Source organism: Vipera berus (assembly GCF_964194415.1).
Source record: "Vipera berus genome assembly, chromosome: 1".
NCBI lineage: Eukaryota > Metazoa > Chordata > Lepidosauria > Squamata > Viperidae > Vipera > Vipera berus.
In genome coordinates this window covers 24,652,303-24,665,377 of record NC_138202.1, presented here as the reverse complement: position 1 = coordinate 24,665,377, position 13,075 = coordinate 24,652,303, and the positions used below count along the sequence as shown (strand labels likewise).

The following is a 13,075-nucleotide window of genomic DNA, read 5'->3' as shown; positions in this document are numbered from 1 at the left end:
TTTTCTCTTTCTCTTTCTCTTTCTCCTTCTCATCTTTATCTCTATCTCTCATTTTTCAGTTTCCTGCTGTCCTGTTGATGCACAAGACTTCTTGCAGACTCAGATGAAAGATGCTGCAGAAGATATTCGTGTTGGATTCTTAAACAATTTAAAAATGATTGTGAGCCATGATGAAAGTAAGTAGTACTATTCTCCAAATAATATCAAAAAGAGAATGCATCACATTTATGCAACACTCTTTACTTTATGCACAAACAATCCCTAGCCCTGCAATTATTATTATATTGTTCCCAGGAGCTCCTGCCAATGTGAACAATAAGGAGGAATGCTGTTAGCTGTAGTTCAGTTACATCTTAAAGGCCAGATCCCCAGTTCTGCTTTAGAAAAAGGATGGTTAATGTGAGGATTTAGTTATTTTGTTATTAAACCTTCACCATACCAAGATCCACCAAGGAATGTAATCAATGTAACCTGCTGCCGGCGTCGACTCCCCTCCGCCCTGTGCGTTCCCACAGAGAGGGCCTCCTCAGGGTGCCTCCAGTCAGAGAATGTCGGCTGGTGGCCCCCAGGGGGAGGGCCTTCTCTGTGGGCGCTCCGGCTTTGTGGAATCAGCTGCCGGTTGAGCTCCGGATGGCACCGGATCTCCGCTCCTTCCGGCGCGGGTTAAAGACCCATTTATTTGAACAAGCTGGCCTGGCCTGATGGGGAGTTACTTAGGGTTTTAATATTTATATATATTTTCTATTGTTTTTACTGTGGGCAATAATTTAATTCTTTTTTAACTTTTGTATTTTTGTAGTTTTATGATATGCCCTGTTCACCGCGCTGAGTCCTTCGGGAGAAGGGCGGTATAAAAATTTAATAAAACCTAATAATAAAACCTAAACCTAAATAATTCAGACATTATGGAATAAAATGTCTCTGCACATTAAATTTTAACCAGGAAGTAACCAAACTAAACTTACACACATTAATTCATGATTATCCTTCAAACTTCCTTTGTTTCCAAACAATTATATGTTTTTCTGTTGTGTGTTTAGAGCCTTTTGTTGTCACTGTGATTTACACTAATGGGACTCAAATTGTTCCTAGTAAAATCCGACTTCGATTCATGGTGAATCTTTGGTTATTTTCAGTATATGAAGCAAGAAACAGAAAACGCCCAGTTGTAGAAGCCGTGAAATGCCTTCTGGATGACCATAGTGAAATGGTAAAATAGTAGAAACCTATGAAAAAACCATACAAGTTCAAACCAAAAGCCTGTAGAAAATTGCACAAGTTCATGGCTGGGTAATTCAGAAAACTTTCTTAAGATGGTATTCTTTCTGGAAGAAAATTCCAGAATTTACTATGTACTATGTGAAGTAGCACCACCTTGGTAATATCTTAAATTTCTTGCCATTTAACTTTACAGATAGTCCTTGTTTAGCAATTGCCTCATTTAACAACCATATGCATTTTAGAGAGTGGTGAGAAAGTAATTTTGCAACCAGTCCTCTCATTGTCCCAAAAGTGCTTTTTCAGGAGGCTTTCTGGTTTTTCTTTGAAGACGTTTTGCTTCTCATCCAAGAAACTTCTTCAGCTCTGACTGGATGATGGAGAACTGGAAAGATTTATATTCCTTGCAAACATTTGCCTTCTTTTAGAGAGTCGTTGAGGCCATTTGGAGGTTTAGCTGTGTCCTCAGGGTCACCTGAGTGGTGCAAATGTGTGTGGAGCCTTCTTGGCTGCAGGATGTTTTCTGCCCTGGGTCCCTTCACCGTTGAAGATAGGCGCAGACTGTTGGGGATGAGTCTGTGATGTCTGCATCTCAAACTGAAGCACGAATGGTTTGTGTGGTCTGCAATATTTTCTGGAAATCCGTTCATACTCCCGCACCATTCGAAGGTTGTTCATTCCAAAGTGCATAGCTAAATGTCTGTGGAGATTCTCAGTCAAGCAGGTCATGGTTGTCTTAAAGGCGCCTTTTCAGGAGGCAATATCCATCAGCCAAGAAGGCTTCACACCCATTTGCACTACTCAGGCGACCCTCAGGACACAGGTAAACCCCCAAATAGCCTCAACAACTCTCTAAAAGAATGCAAATGACCAGCTGTCTGCAAGGAATATAAATCCTTCCATTCCCCACCATCCAGTCAGAGCTGAAGAAGCTTCTTGGGTGAGAAGCAAAATGTCTTCAAAGAAAAAAAACGTCCCGTTGCCTCCTGAAAAAGCACCTTTGGGACAGCCATGACCTGGATGACTGAAACTCTCCATAGACAGTCCTCTCATTTTATGACTTTTGCAGGTCTGTAAAACAAAGAAAGCCACAGTAAGATTATAAATTCATGATATTGCACTTGCTCAATGCTTTGCTTAACGACTGAGTTACCAGTCCCAATTGTGATTGTTAAAGAAGCACTGCCTGTATTGATAAAAACTGGGGATGAATGGATTCATTAGGAATACTTCACTAAGTTTACACATAGTCTTGTTTAATTGTGCATGGGATTTTTTAAAATGCATTTAGATTTTTGTCATTGTTTAATTTTGTATTTTGTAATTTTGTTTTAAGGTTATATCCAAGCACCCACTATGGCCTCAGAATTTCTTGAATCCTTCAAGCTCTTGGCTGTAATTCTAATTTTTGTTGCTAAATTAGAGTTTGTTTATTTATTTCTATATCAAATTTGAAGACTGCCAACCCCACTCACAGAGCAACTAATCTGATAGAAGAACAAATGATTAAATATGTGACTGGCTGATCAAATTAATTGTATTTAATTCTAATTAAGTGAAATTTAAAATTAAGTTAAAATGTTCAGGTCTTATCCATTTCTTTTGTCCAAGTTCTGCCTCCTTTTCTAAGAGTGGAACATGGAAAAAAAGTACCGTTATGTCCCCTTGCTCCCAAAGGGTTGTTCTTGCAGTACTCTCAGCTGGTGTCCTATTATTTCTCTAGAGGAGGGAACTGCTTTGCAGAAGTATTCAGCCCTAACTCTCCTGATTTGCATTGTCCTCACTAGCATGGCTATAGACTCATCATTTGGCAAAAGTTTATGAAAACTATTTATGGGGTCTTATAAAGATTCTGCAGCATTCAAAGGTAATAATTACCATCCTCATCTACATCATCTTGTTCTGTCATTCTTTGACAGGTGAGGAAAGCTACTCTGTGCTTTATTAAAGAACTTCTTCGCTCTCAAAGTGTTGAGGGCTGTGCTGTGTGGGATATGGTTGACTATATCTTCAAGCAGTTTACCATGTCAGTCAGCCTGTCAGTGAGTTGAGCACTAGATAGCTAAAATATTTTTAATCTGGCAACTACAAAATATGAGGGTGGAAGCTGTTGACTTTCTTCAGGTCTATGCTAAACCATCTATGGGACTATTTAGGGAGCTGCAAATATAGACCTGAATCCTCCTTGGTTGACAGGAATGGCCCAGCCCAGCTAGAAAAACCACCAGCCCACACATGACAGTAAAAGCAAAGGATAAATAGATTTCCAGCTGAAAAACTGGTACCTAAAAAATTTTCATAACATGCACAGCAGTCTATTTCTGGGATATTGGCTCATCTATTTCAAGCATTTCAGGTTTATCCATTTTCACAAATTTTGTTTACTACTTTTAAGTAGTAGTAAATCAAACACTTCTATCACAGTATTCCACTTTGAGCCCTTTGGGTTATGTATAAGTATCAGCTTCTTTTACAGATAGCCCTCAACTTACAACAGCACATTTAGTGACTGTTCAAAGTTACAAAGTCACTGAAAAAAGTAACTTATGACCGTTTTTCACACTTATGACTATTGCAACATCCCCACGGGCACATGATCAAAATTCAGATACCTGGTAACTGGCTCATATTTATGATGGTTGCAGTGTCTGGGGGGAGGGGTCATGTGATCCCCTTTTGCGACCTTCTGATGAACAAAGTCAATGGGCAAGCCGGATTCACTTAACCATTTTACTAATTTACCAACTGCAGTGATTCACTTAATATTTGTGGCAAGAAAAGTTGTACAATGGAGGAAAACTCACTTAACAAATGTCTCACTTACAACAGAGGTTTTGGGCTCAATTGTGGTTATAAATCGAGGGCTACCTGTACTCCAACACATAATTTGAAATCCTTGGAGGAAGCAGGACTTTTGGCTTTTTCCTTGGGATGCCTTTACTGCTCATTGTAGAAAATCAACCATTCCAATTTTTGTGAGCTGAATGCAGCATTGAAGCCAAGGTGACCCACGACATTTGCTTCTTCAAGAGAAGCACAAGGTGGCATCTCCCACGTTCTCAATTCCAAGTGTAAACGCTGACTAGCCTGGTGACTGTATCTGAATGTAATACGGTCACCTGCACTCTTACCAACTGCAATCCTGTCATTGTTTCTTTGCCAATGTGCACCATTTAAGCAAGGAACATAGTGATATGTATAGTACATGCTGGAGGTTATGGTCAGGGTTGGCTGATTCCTTGGCTGCCTGCTCACTCAGAGGGCCTTCCTAGTAACAATGGGAATCATTTCTGCTGTCCTTGGAATCCACCATCTCATTCAGGAATGGAATGACTTGCCACAACCAACTCGCTGTAGCCAACACCATGGCCTATTCGCAGCGGGACAACTCGCCACAGTCAAGTCGCTATGGAATACTCGCTGAGGGACAATTTAATAATTCTATTTAATTATTTAAAATAAAGATTATTTTAAAATTTGTTATTCACATTTCTTTCCGCCCCCCCCCCTTTGCATCCTTTTTTAAATGATTCTATTCTGCCATTCTTTGATATTAGTGTAACCCTTGTACCACAGTGAGTTGGCCTGTGACAAGATAGTCGTGGTGAGTTGTCCTGCAGCAAGTTGGCCGTGGCGAGTGTTATGTATTGATATTGACCATTGTGTGTTTTTGTTTAAATATATCTCCAACTGTGTTGGAGGGAAATTGAAGCTCATATTTGAGCGGGAAAACCAACTTTGAATCTGATTGGTGGCCACCTAGTGGCGGCATGTATAAATATCTGTCAGTCTGTCAGTTCAGTTCAGTTCTGTTTTTCTTGCAATAAATCATGTTGCATCAGTTCGGTCTGGTCAATGCCTACAAGGACTCACTACACAAAATCGAGTTGGCCATTCTGCCTAATGGAAGGGTCTAAAATCTAAAATTGCTAGCCTTGCCAGGTAGTCCAAACCAGAAGCCCAAACAGGAGTACTAGCTCTATCTTTATTGTAAGGTTACTTGCAAGTCTGAAAGAACCCCTACCGTCCCTCACTTCTACTCGCCCGAAAACTAGAGAGGATCTCTTCTGTGAGACGTTCCCTACCCTTCCTCCTTCACTCAAATTACATTTATTAAACTGCTGTCTGGACTCTTCCTCTTGTCTTCCCAGATCATTCCCACACACCATTACAATAAACCAGTCCCTCCAATGTAATCTATCCTAGGTCAGATCTATTTGCATATTTCTTTAAAGCAATTGAAATGAATATTCAGGTTGTCTTTCTTACTTGAATATAACCTTATGATGTCAAATTATTCTCTCATGCATGTTGCTATTACAGGGGAAAGATCCTGTTGCTATTCAAAAGGAAAAGTTGAAGGAGGAGCATATTCAAGATATGTGCATTGATGTCTTGGAACACGTGAATGCTTCTGCAGAAGGCATGAGTAAAGTAAGTACCTTTTATGTAGACTTTTTTAAAGAACAAATGTTCCATTTAGTTCATGTGTCATGCTCCCTTAATCAAATCAAGGGATCAAGGTTGACTCAGCCTTCCATCCTTCCGAGGTAGGTAAAATGAGGACCCAGATTGTTGGGGGCAATAAGCTGACTTTGTAATAATGTCGCTTGGGAGGGGGGTCTGAAAGCCCTAATAAGCAGGCATATACATAGAATGAAGGCTATTGCTAAGCACATTGATTTGTGCTTAGATTGTAAGCTGCCCTGAGTCTTCGGAGAAGGGCGGGATATAAATGGGATTAAAAAAAAATACCTGAAAAATGTAGAAAAAGCAACAATTCCCTCTGTTCTATTTGGGATGTGTCTGCATCTTTCTCATACTTTTGCTTTCCAGTCAAAGCACTGCACAATTAAAATATTATGTTAACAAAAGAAAAATACCACATGAGATGTTACTAAATTAGTAAAAAAAAATTTATAGTATAAATGAATTCAATAGAATAAAACACATTCTATACACTTATTCTGGCAGTGGTAAAAGATGCTTGCAGTTACCTATTCAGTTATAGGCCTGACAGATTTATTTGCTTCCCTATGAATCATTGCTCATAAGTAAGATTTTATGGGAAGGCTTTTCTTCTTGTATGATATATTTAGGAGATAAATGCTGAGTCTCTGTAGTAACAATAGCTTTCGATTTCTCTTGAATAGCTGCCTTAAATTTTGTGAGGTTTCACTGTTAAGTATAGCTCTTACTATTGTTGCATGATAAATAAATAATTGTGCCAGATGTTGATCAGTCCAACTTCATGATTAATTTTATATCTGTTAATATTAAACATGCATAACAGCAGAATGAAGTCAGAATTATTTGAAAGTCAGGTTAGTTTTTGCTGTCTGGTCTGGTCATCACATTAAGAAAATCAGATCCTCTCTCTGAGGATTAGAGGAACAAAGAATAAAGATGGATTGGTACATGAGAACGTCCCATTTGCAAGCGGGCCATGTGAGCTTGCAGGCGCTCACAGTCCCACTTGCACGTAAGTTAAGGATTACCAGAATTCAGTTTAGTCCTGCATTTTAATCCTAGAAGTCTGGTAGAAGAAAATTGAATGATTAAAGGCCTGGAGACTATAACATATGAAGAACTGTTGCAGGATTTGCGTTTGGCTCAATTAGAGAAAAGAAGGACTAGGGGTGACATGATAGCAGTATTCCAATATCTCAGGGGCTACCACAAAGAAGAGGGAGTCAACCTGTTCTCCAAAGTACCTAAAGGCAAAACAAGAAACAATGGATGGAAACTTGGCCATGGGGTTGCATTGGCTACCGGTTGCTCTCCGGGTGAGGTTCAAGGTGTTAGTGATGACTTACAAAGCCCTTCATGGCATGGGGCCGGGTTACCTACGGCAACACCTGCGGCCGGCGTCAACTTCCCTCCGTCCAGTGCGCTCCCACAGAGAGGGCCTCCTCAGGGTGCCTCCGATCAAAGAATGTCGATTGGTGGCCCCCAGGGGGAGGACATTCTCTGTGGGCGCGCCAGACCTTTGGAACCGCTTACCGGTTGAGCTCCGGATGGCCCCCGACCTTCGCTCCTTCCGGCGCAATCTCAAAACTTTCTTTTTCGAACAAGCTGGCCTGGTCTGATGGGATGGGGTTGGGTTTTTATAAATAGTTTTAATTTTAATATGTATTAATTTTATGGGCATAATTGTTTAATGGCTTTTTAATTTTTGTATTCTATTTTTATTGTGTATTGCCCTGTTCACCGCCCTGAGTCCTTCGGGAGAAGGGCGGTATACAAATTAAATTATTAAATTAAATTAAACTAATCAAGGAAAGAAGCAACCTGAAATTAAAGAGAAACTTTCTAACTATGAGGACAATTAATCTGACGACTTGCTGTCAGAAGTTGTGGGTCTTCATCACTGGAAGTTTTTAAGAAGAGACTGGACAGTCATTTATCTGAAATGGTATAGGGTCTCCTGCTTGAGCATGGGGCTGGACTAGAAGATCTCCAAGGTCCCTTCCAGCTCTATCCTGATTGATTGATTGAATGTGAACAGAATAAATATTGATTCCTGTCTCCCTTTTTCTGCAGGCTCTGTGGCCCAAACTCTTAGTCTTTTTGGTGCCAGCTCCTTATACTCGCACTCTGATCCCGCTCTGCAGATGTTTAAAAGAGCTGGCCATCCTTCGGCCAGATGAATCGACTCTTTTCCTGGGCTCATGTAAAGGAGGTTGGTGGATGGCTCTAGGCTTAAACTAAATTGGTGCTTCTGTGTAGAGCAATGTGAAATCTGCACCTTCCCCATTAGAAGGCTGCATCACTAGATGTTAGGGTGGGAAAACCTGCTCAGACAATGGCGAATGCAGTGTCTCGTGTGATGGCATAAGGATGTGACACTCAAAGTGTAGAAGAAGCCACCAGGTAAAGAGGAAAAATTATTCAGTAAGTATAATTGGATCTGCCTATAGGAGCAAAGACTATCATGGGGATATTTACCTTAGTTATAAGCATGGATACCACAATATAGCTATTTCTCATTGATTTGTTATATGCTTTTGCCTTCATTGTAACCAAGTAAGACAAAAAAGCATACAATAAACTAGTGAGACATGGATACATTGTGCTATGCATGTTTACAACTTAAAAGTTATAACTTAAAAAGTTCAAACTTGTTTATTTGCATGTAGAGAGGGATTTGGTTCAGTGTACTGTATTTTAAAATGCTAACTGGACACTTCTGCATCCTGACATGCATATTCATTTATTACATCATGCTTCCCTGTATGCAATGTGTCGATTTAGAAATAATGGAGAAGGAGCTTTATTTCTTCCTATTCTTACAACTTTAAATATCTGGCCCTATCAGAATGATGTTTATAGGTGCAAGGTTTTTTACCCCCACAGATAAGCATTTCATTTGGGGAAACCTGTTGAAGGAAACCTCCTTCATATAAATCAGAAGATATATCGGTAAAGCTTGGCTTGCCTTCACAGTAAGAATTGGGCTTTTGGACAACATATAACCACTACCTTGAATTTTAATGTTAGCAAACATGTGAAATCTACCATAACTTAGTCACGGTCAAAATCAAATGGATTCTGTTGACATTTATCTTCTCAAATCAGAATTCTATATACTAAAATATTATATCCAAAAAAAGGAAATAGTCTTAGAAAGGCTTGTGTTGGGGAAAACTCCCATTTTAAAAATCAGGACTATATGACTAGAGAGAGTAATAATGTTTGGCAGCAAAGTTCTAAGTGGGAAAGAATGACCAGACCAGCTGTGTGCTGAGCTTTATGTGTTGAAAATGGGACTTGATCACAATTGATGTGTCTTGAGAGCTGCTTAGTTGCTCACTGTGTATGATTGAATGATTGGTTCCTACTGAGAAAACAGAGATTGACTCAGGCAATTTAGAGAGTAAAGGTTCCCCCGCAGATGTGTGCTAGTTGTTTCCAACTCTAGGGGCCGGTGCTCATCTCCGTTTCAAAGCCGAAGAGCCAGCGCTTGTCCAAGGACATCTCCATGGTCATGTGGCTGGCATGACTAGACGCCAAAGGTGCATGGAACGCTGTTACCTTCCCACCGTAGTGGTCCCTATTTTTCTACTTGCATTTTTATGTGCTTTCGAACTGCTAGGTTGGCAGAAGCTGGGACAAGTAACAGGCACTCACTCTGTTACGTGGCACTCGGGATTCGACCCACCAAACTGCTGACCTTCTGGTAGACCAGCTCAGCGTCCTAACCCACTGAGCCACCACGTCCCTCTCAGCATTTCTGGCTGGGGAATTCTGGGAGTTGAAGTCTGCACGTTGTAAAGTTGCCAAGGTTGAAAAACACTGGTGTATAAGATTTGGATACACATCAAGTGCAGCTCACTGCATGTCTAACCAAAAAGTGGGAGAATTGGAACAGCAAGTCTTGATCTAGACTCATAACAGAGGAATAAAAAATATTGTTCAGAATGATGGAGGTACTACAGCAAAAGTGAACAAAAACTGTATGCTGTGATCATTAAGCAAACCCATTGTTTGCTATGGGGCATTTTTTCCAAAAACAAGTAAATGCCAGTTTTGGGCAGAACATTGTAAATCACAGTCACACGAGCGTGGTACAGTGCAAATGGCTGTAATTTCAGGCTGGTTGCCGAGTGCCTGAGACGCAGCCACATGACCATGGGTGATAGACCAGGCATCAGAACTTCAGAACTGGGTCATAAGTACCGTTTGGGGGGAAGGGGGATCCAGTCTTTGCAGTTCCTTACAGGAAGGATCAGATACAAAGCACGCCAGTGAATCTAGTGGCTCGTGAAGAATGATCTTTCTTGGGAGCATCAATTAGTGGTTTGATAAGAAAACCATTTTGACCAGGTTTGGTTGTTTGTTTGTTTTTTGAAATTGACAACTTTAAGATTTGTGGGTTTCAGCTCTCAGAATTCTGGAAATTGATGTCCACCCAGTTTAAAATTGTCCAGTCTGAGAAATTGATCTACAATCAAAGTCTCTGTATAGTTATCACTTCCTACATTTAACCATATATAGGTTCAAGTTTGTCTATCACTTCAGATTTTGAAGCAATTAGAAGGAAATTCATCTTCTTGAAAGTTATCCTGGAGAGCAAATTTGGGAATTATATGAAATGAATAGCAAAATATTACTGCATTTTTTCCAAATCTACTATAACATATATTTATTGCTGTTCTCTTTGTAGTAAATCTTCCAAGTGCCCAAGAATTAGTAGCAAGGCTTCTGGTGAGCAATGCTTAAAATAATATATTTTCCTTTTCAAAGTTAAGATTAAATGTTTGTAATATGCTCAACATATTAGATTAGATAAACAATGTACTGCTCGATATAGTAACTTCAAAAGAAGTTTGTTACTGTATATTATTTCTTGTGCCAGACCAGCCACGAATTTTTGGAAACTGGATATTCATTTCAAAAGTAAAGGGATCTATAGCAAACTGAAATCAAACTGTTTCCATTTACAAAGACTGTTGACTTCTGCTTTCAATGAACCACCCAGTCCTTTTGAAGTGATACAGACCTTATCTTGATTAATATTATTTTGACACAATAAAGGCTAGACGACTCTATAATCACTAGAATAAATCAATAGTGTGGAGATAATTGAAAAATGATTTTTTAAATTTACTTTTACATTTGTCATATTCTGGGAAGTCCTGCCCTCTCCCAATCATTTTAAATTTGGGCATTATATTTAATCGTTTTTTAACTTTTGTATTCTGTTTTTATATTTATTGCCCTGTACACCGCCCTGAGTCCTTCGGGAGAAGGGCGGTATAAAAATATAATAAATAAGTAAATAAATAAGTAAATAAATAAATAAATAAATAAATAAATAAATAAATAAATAAATAAATAAATAAATAAAATAATTCAGAAAGACAATTTTCTAGGGTAGTGTTTTTATATTTTTCAATTTTAAGATGTGTGAACTTCAACTTCCAGAATTCCCCAGCATGCTTGTTGCAAAATTCTGGCAGTTGAGATCCACCCATCTTAAAGTTGCCAAAACTATGTTCTAAAGCAGAGGTCTTCAAACTCGGCCCTTTTATGACTCATGGACTTCAACTCCCAGAATTTCTCAGCCAGGCATGCTGGCTGAGGAATTCTGGGAGTTGAAGTCCATGAGTCATAAAAGGGCCGAGTTTGAAGACCCCTGTTCTAAAGTGATATCTTATTGTTTTCAGATTATATTATCAAACATCTCAAATTGTATAGGGTCTCCTGCTGGAGCGGGGGGTTGGACTAGAGGACCTCCAAGGTCTCTTCCAGCTCTATTCTGATTGGATTGGATCAGACACAAGAAAGCATTTAAGACCTTGGTATGATGATATCATCACTGTATGTCATCATTTTAGGGACATTATGGTTTGCTGCAGACCTATTGACTTCTGTTGGGGACAGGAGATTCAGATCTGACAGCTGATTTCCCAATACTTAATTCTGCTACCTGTAATACCTATATCACCACCAAGTTCTTTGGGCAGTATAAAGCTCTACTATCATGGAAAATATTCAGATATTTGGAGATTATGCACGAATCTCTACTTACCCTTAATAGATCCTTAGTCCCAGCCCCGATTTAAGATTTCAGTCTTCATAACTCATATGTTTATATTTTATATTTAAAGATGACTTGACTCTTTGTTCCATTTCCTACCAATAGGTCTTGGCCTCAAATCCTAATCAAAGAGGAGGTTGGGCCCTTCAACTTTTGCACATCCTTCATACCAACATCCATCCAGCAGTCAGGAAACTGTGGGCAAAACAAATCCCTTTTCTTTGGGAATCCTTCCAAGGTTAGTAGAGGATAAAAATAAAATAATAAAATAAAATTAATTTATTCATCCATTCTGACACCCATCCTAATCTTATTTGTTCTACTAAAGTCCTTTGTCCCTATGGCAGAGACACAAACAGCATGACTTGGGGGCCACACTTAAGTCATCAGTAGTTCCCAGAACCAAAGTGCATACAACTAAAAATGTAGACCTTGGTTTGGTGGTGTCGTAAGACTTGAAGATGCATAAGACATCCATGTCATTGAAAATTCTTGAAGTCTCCACCCCAAATAGCAATAAAATCAGCAGCAGCAGTGAAAAAAGCCCTGGGAAGATGGGATGTGGTAGAGAGCAGGTAGCAGGGAGGCAGCATTAAAGGTAAGATGAGAAGAGAAGAGAAGAGAAGAGAAGAGAAGAGAAGAGAAGAGAAGAGAAGAGAAGAGAAGAGAAGAGAAGAGAAGAGAAGAGAAGAGATAAGATACACTTTATTGTCATTTTTTACTGTGGGCACACTGGTACACATTAAAAATGAAATTCTGTTGCCTGCTCTCAGAAGTGCATACATACATAGCACACATATAAACATGCTATATGCATACATATGTATATACCTACACCCTTATATATAAATACATATAAATATTAATCACTGTCCATCTTGAATACATAGTGGAAAGAGGAAAGGAGAGTTCACAAGGTTAATACTCTATGGAACAAAACTGTGACTGAATCTGGATGTTCTGCTTCAGATACCACGAAGCCTCCTCCCGGAAGGTAACAAGAAAAACAGGTTGTGAAGAGGATGTATAGTGTCCCAGACAATCCTGTGGACCCTGCTCAAGCATCGCTTATATGCTATGTCCTGGACTGAAGGGAGGGAACTGCCAATAATCTGTTCTGCCATCTTCACCACTCATTATTAAGGGTTGCTATGAAAAAAAATGATAGCACAAATAGGTAGATTCATGCTAATCAGTTTTTTTCCTGATTTAAATAATTCCCCTGGAAGATACCATGACTGTATTGTAGCCTTTGGAGTTGCAAGTTGAAGACTTTAATTTCCCAGACTATGCAAACTTTTCAAATAGCATTTG

General features: G+C 39.3%; 1 protein-coding gene across 1 annotated transcript in view; it reads left to right on the top strand.

Moving 5' to 3' along the window:
• Positions 1–13,075, top strand: part of LOC308664242 (maestro heat-like repeat-containing protein family member 2B) — a gene marked incomplete at both ends in the record, with an annotated part of 123,735 nt that overhangs the window by 74,295 nt on the left and 36,365 nt on the right. The window contains 7 exons of the mRNA XM_081321282.1: positions 60–176; positions 1,137–1,210; positions 3,138–3,260; positions 5,542–5,652; positions 7,762–7,900; positions 10,385–10,425; positions 11,867–11,999. Coding sequence (XP_081177408.1) covers positions 60–176; positions 1,137–1,210; positions 3,138–3,260; positions 5,542–5,652; positions 7,762–7,900; positions 10,385–10,425; positions 11,867–11,999 — 738 coding nt within the window. The remainder of the gene's footprint in view (positions 1–59; positions 177–1,136; positions 1,211–3,137; positions 3,261–5,541; positions 5,653–7,761; positions 7,901–10,384; positions 10,426–11,866; positions 12,000–13,075) is intronic.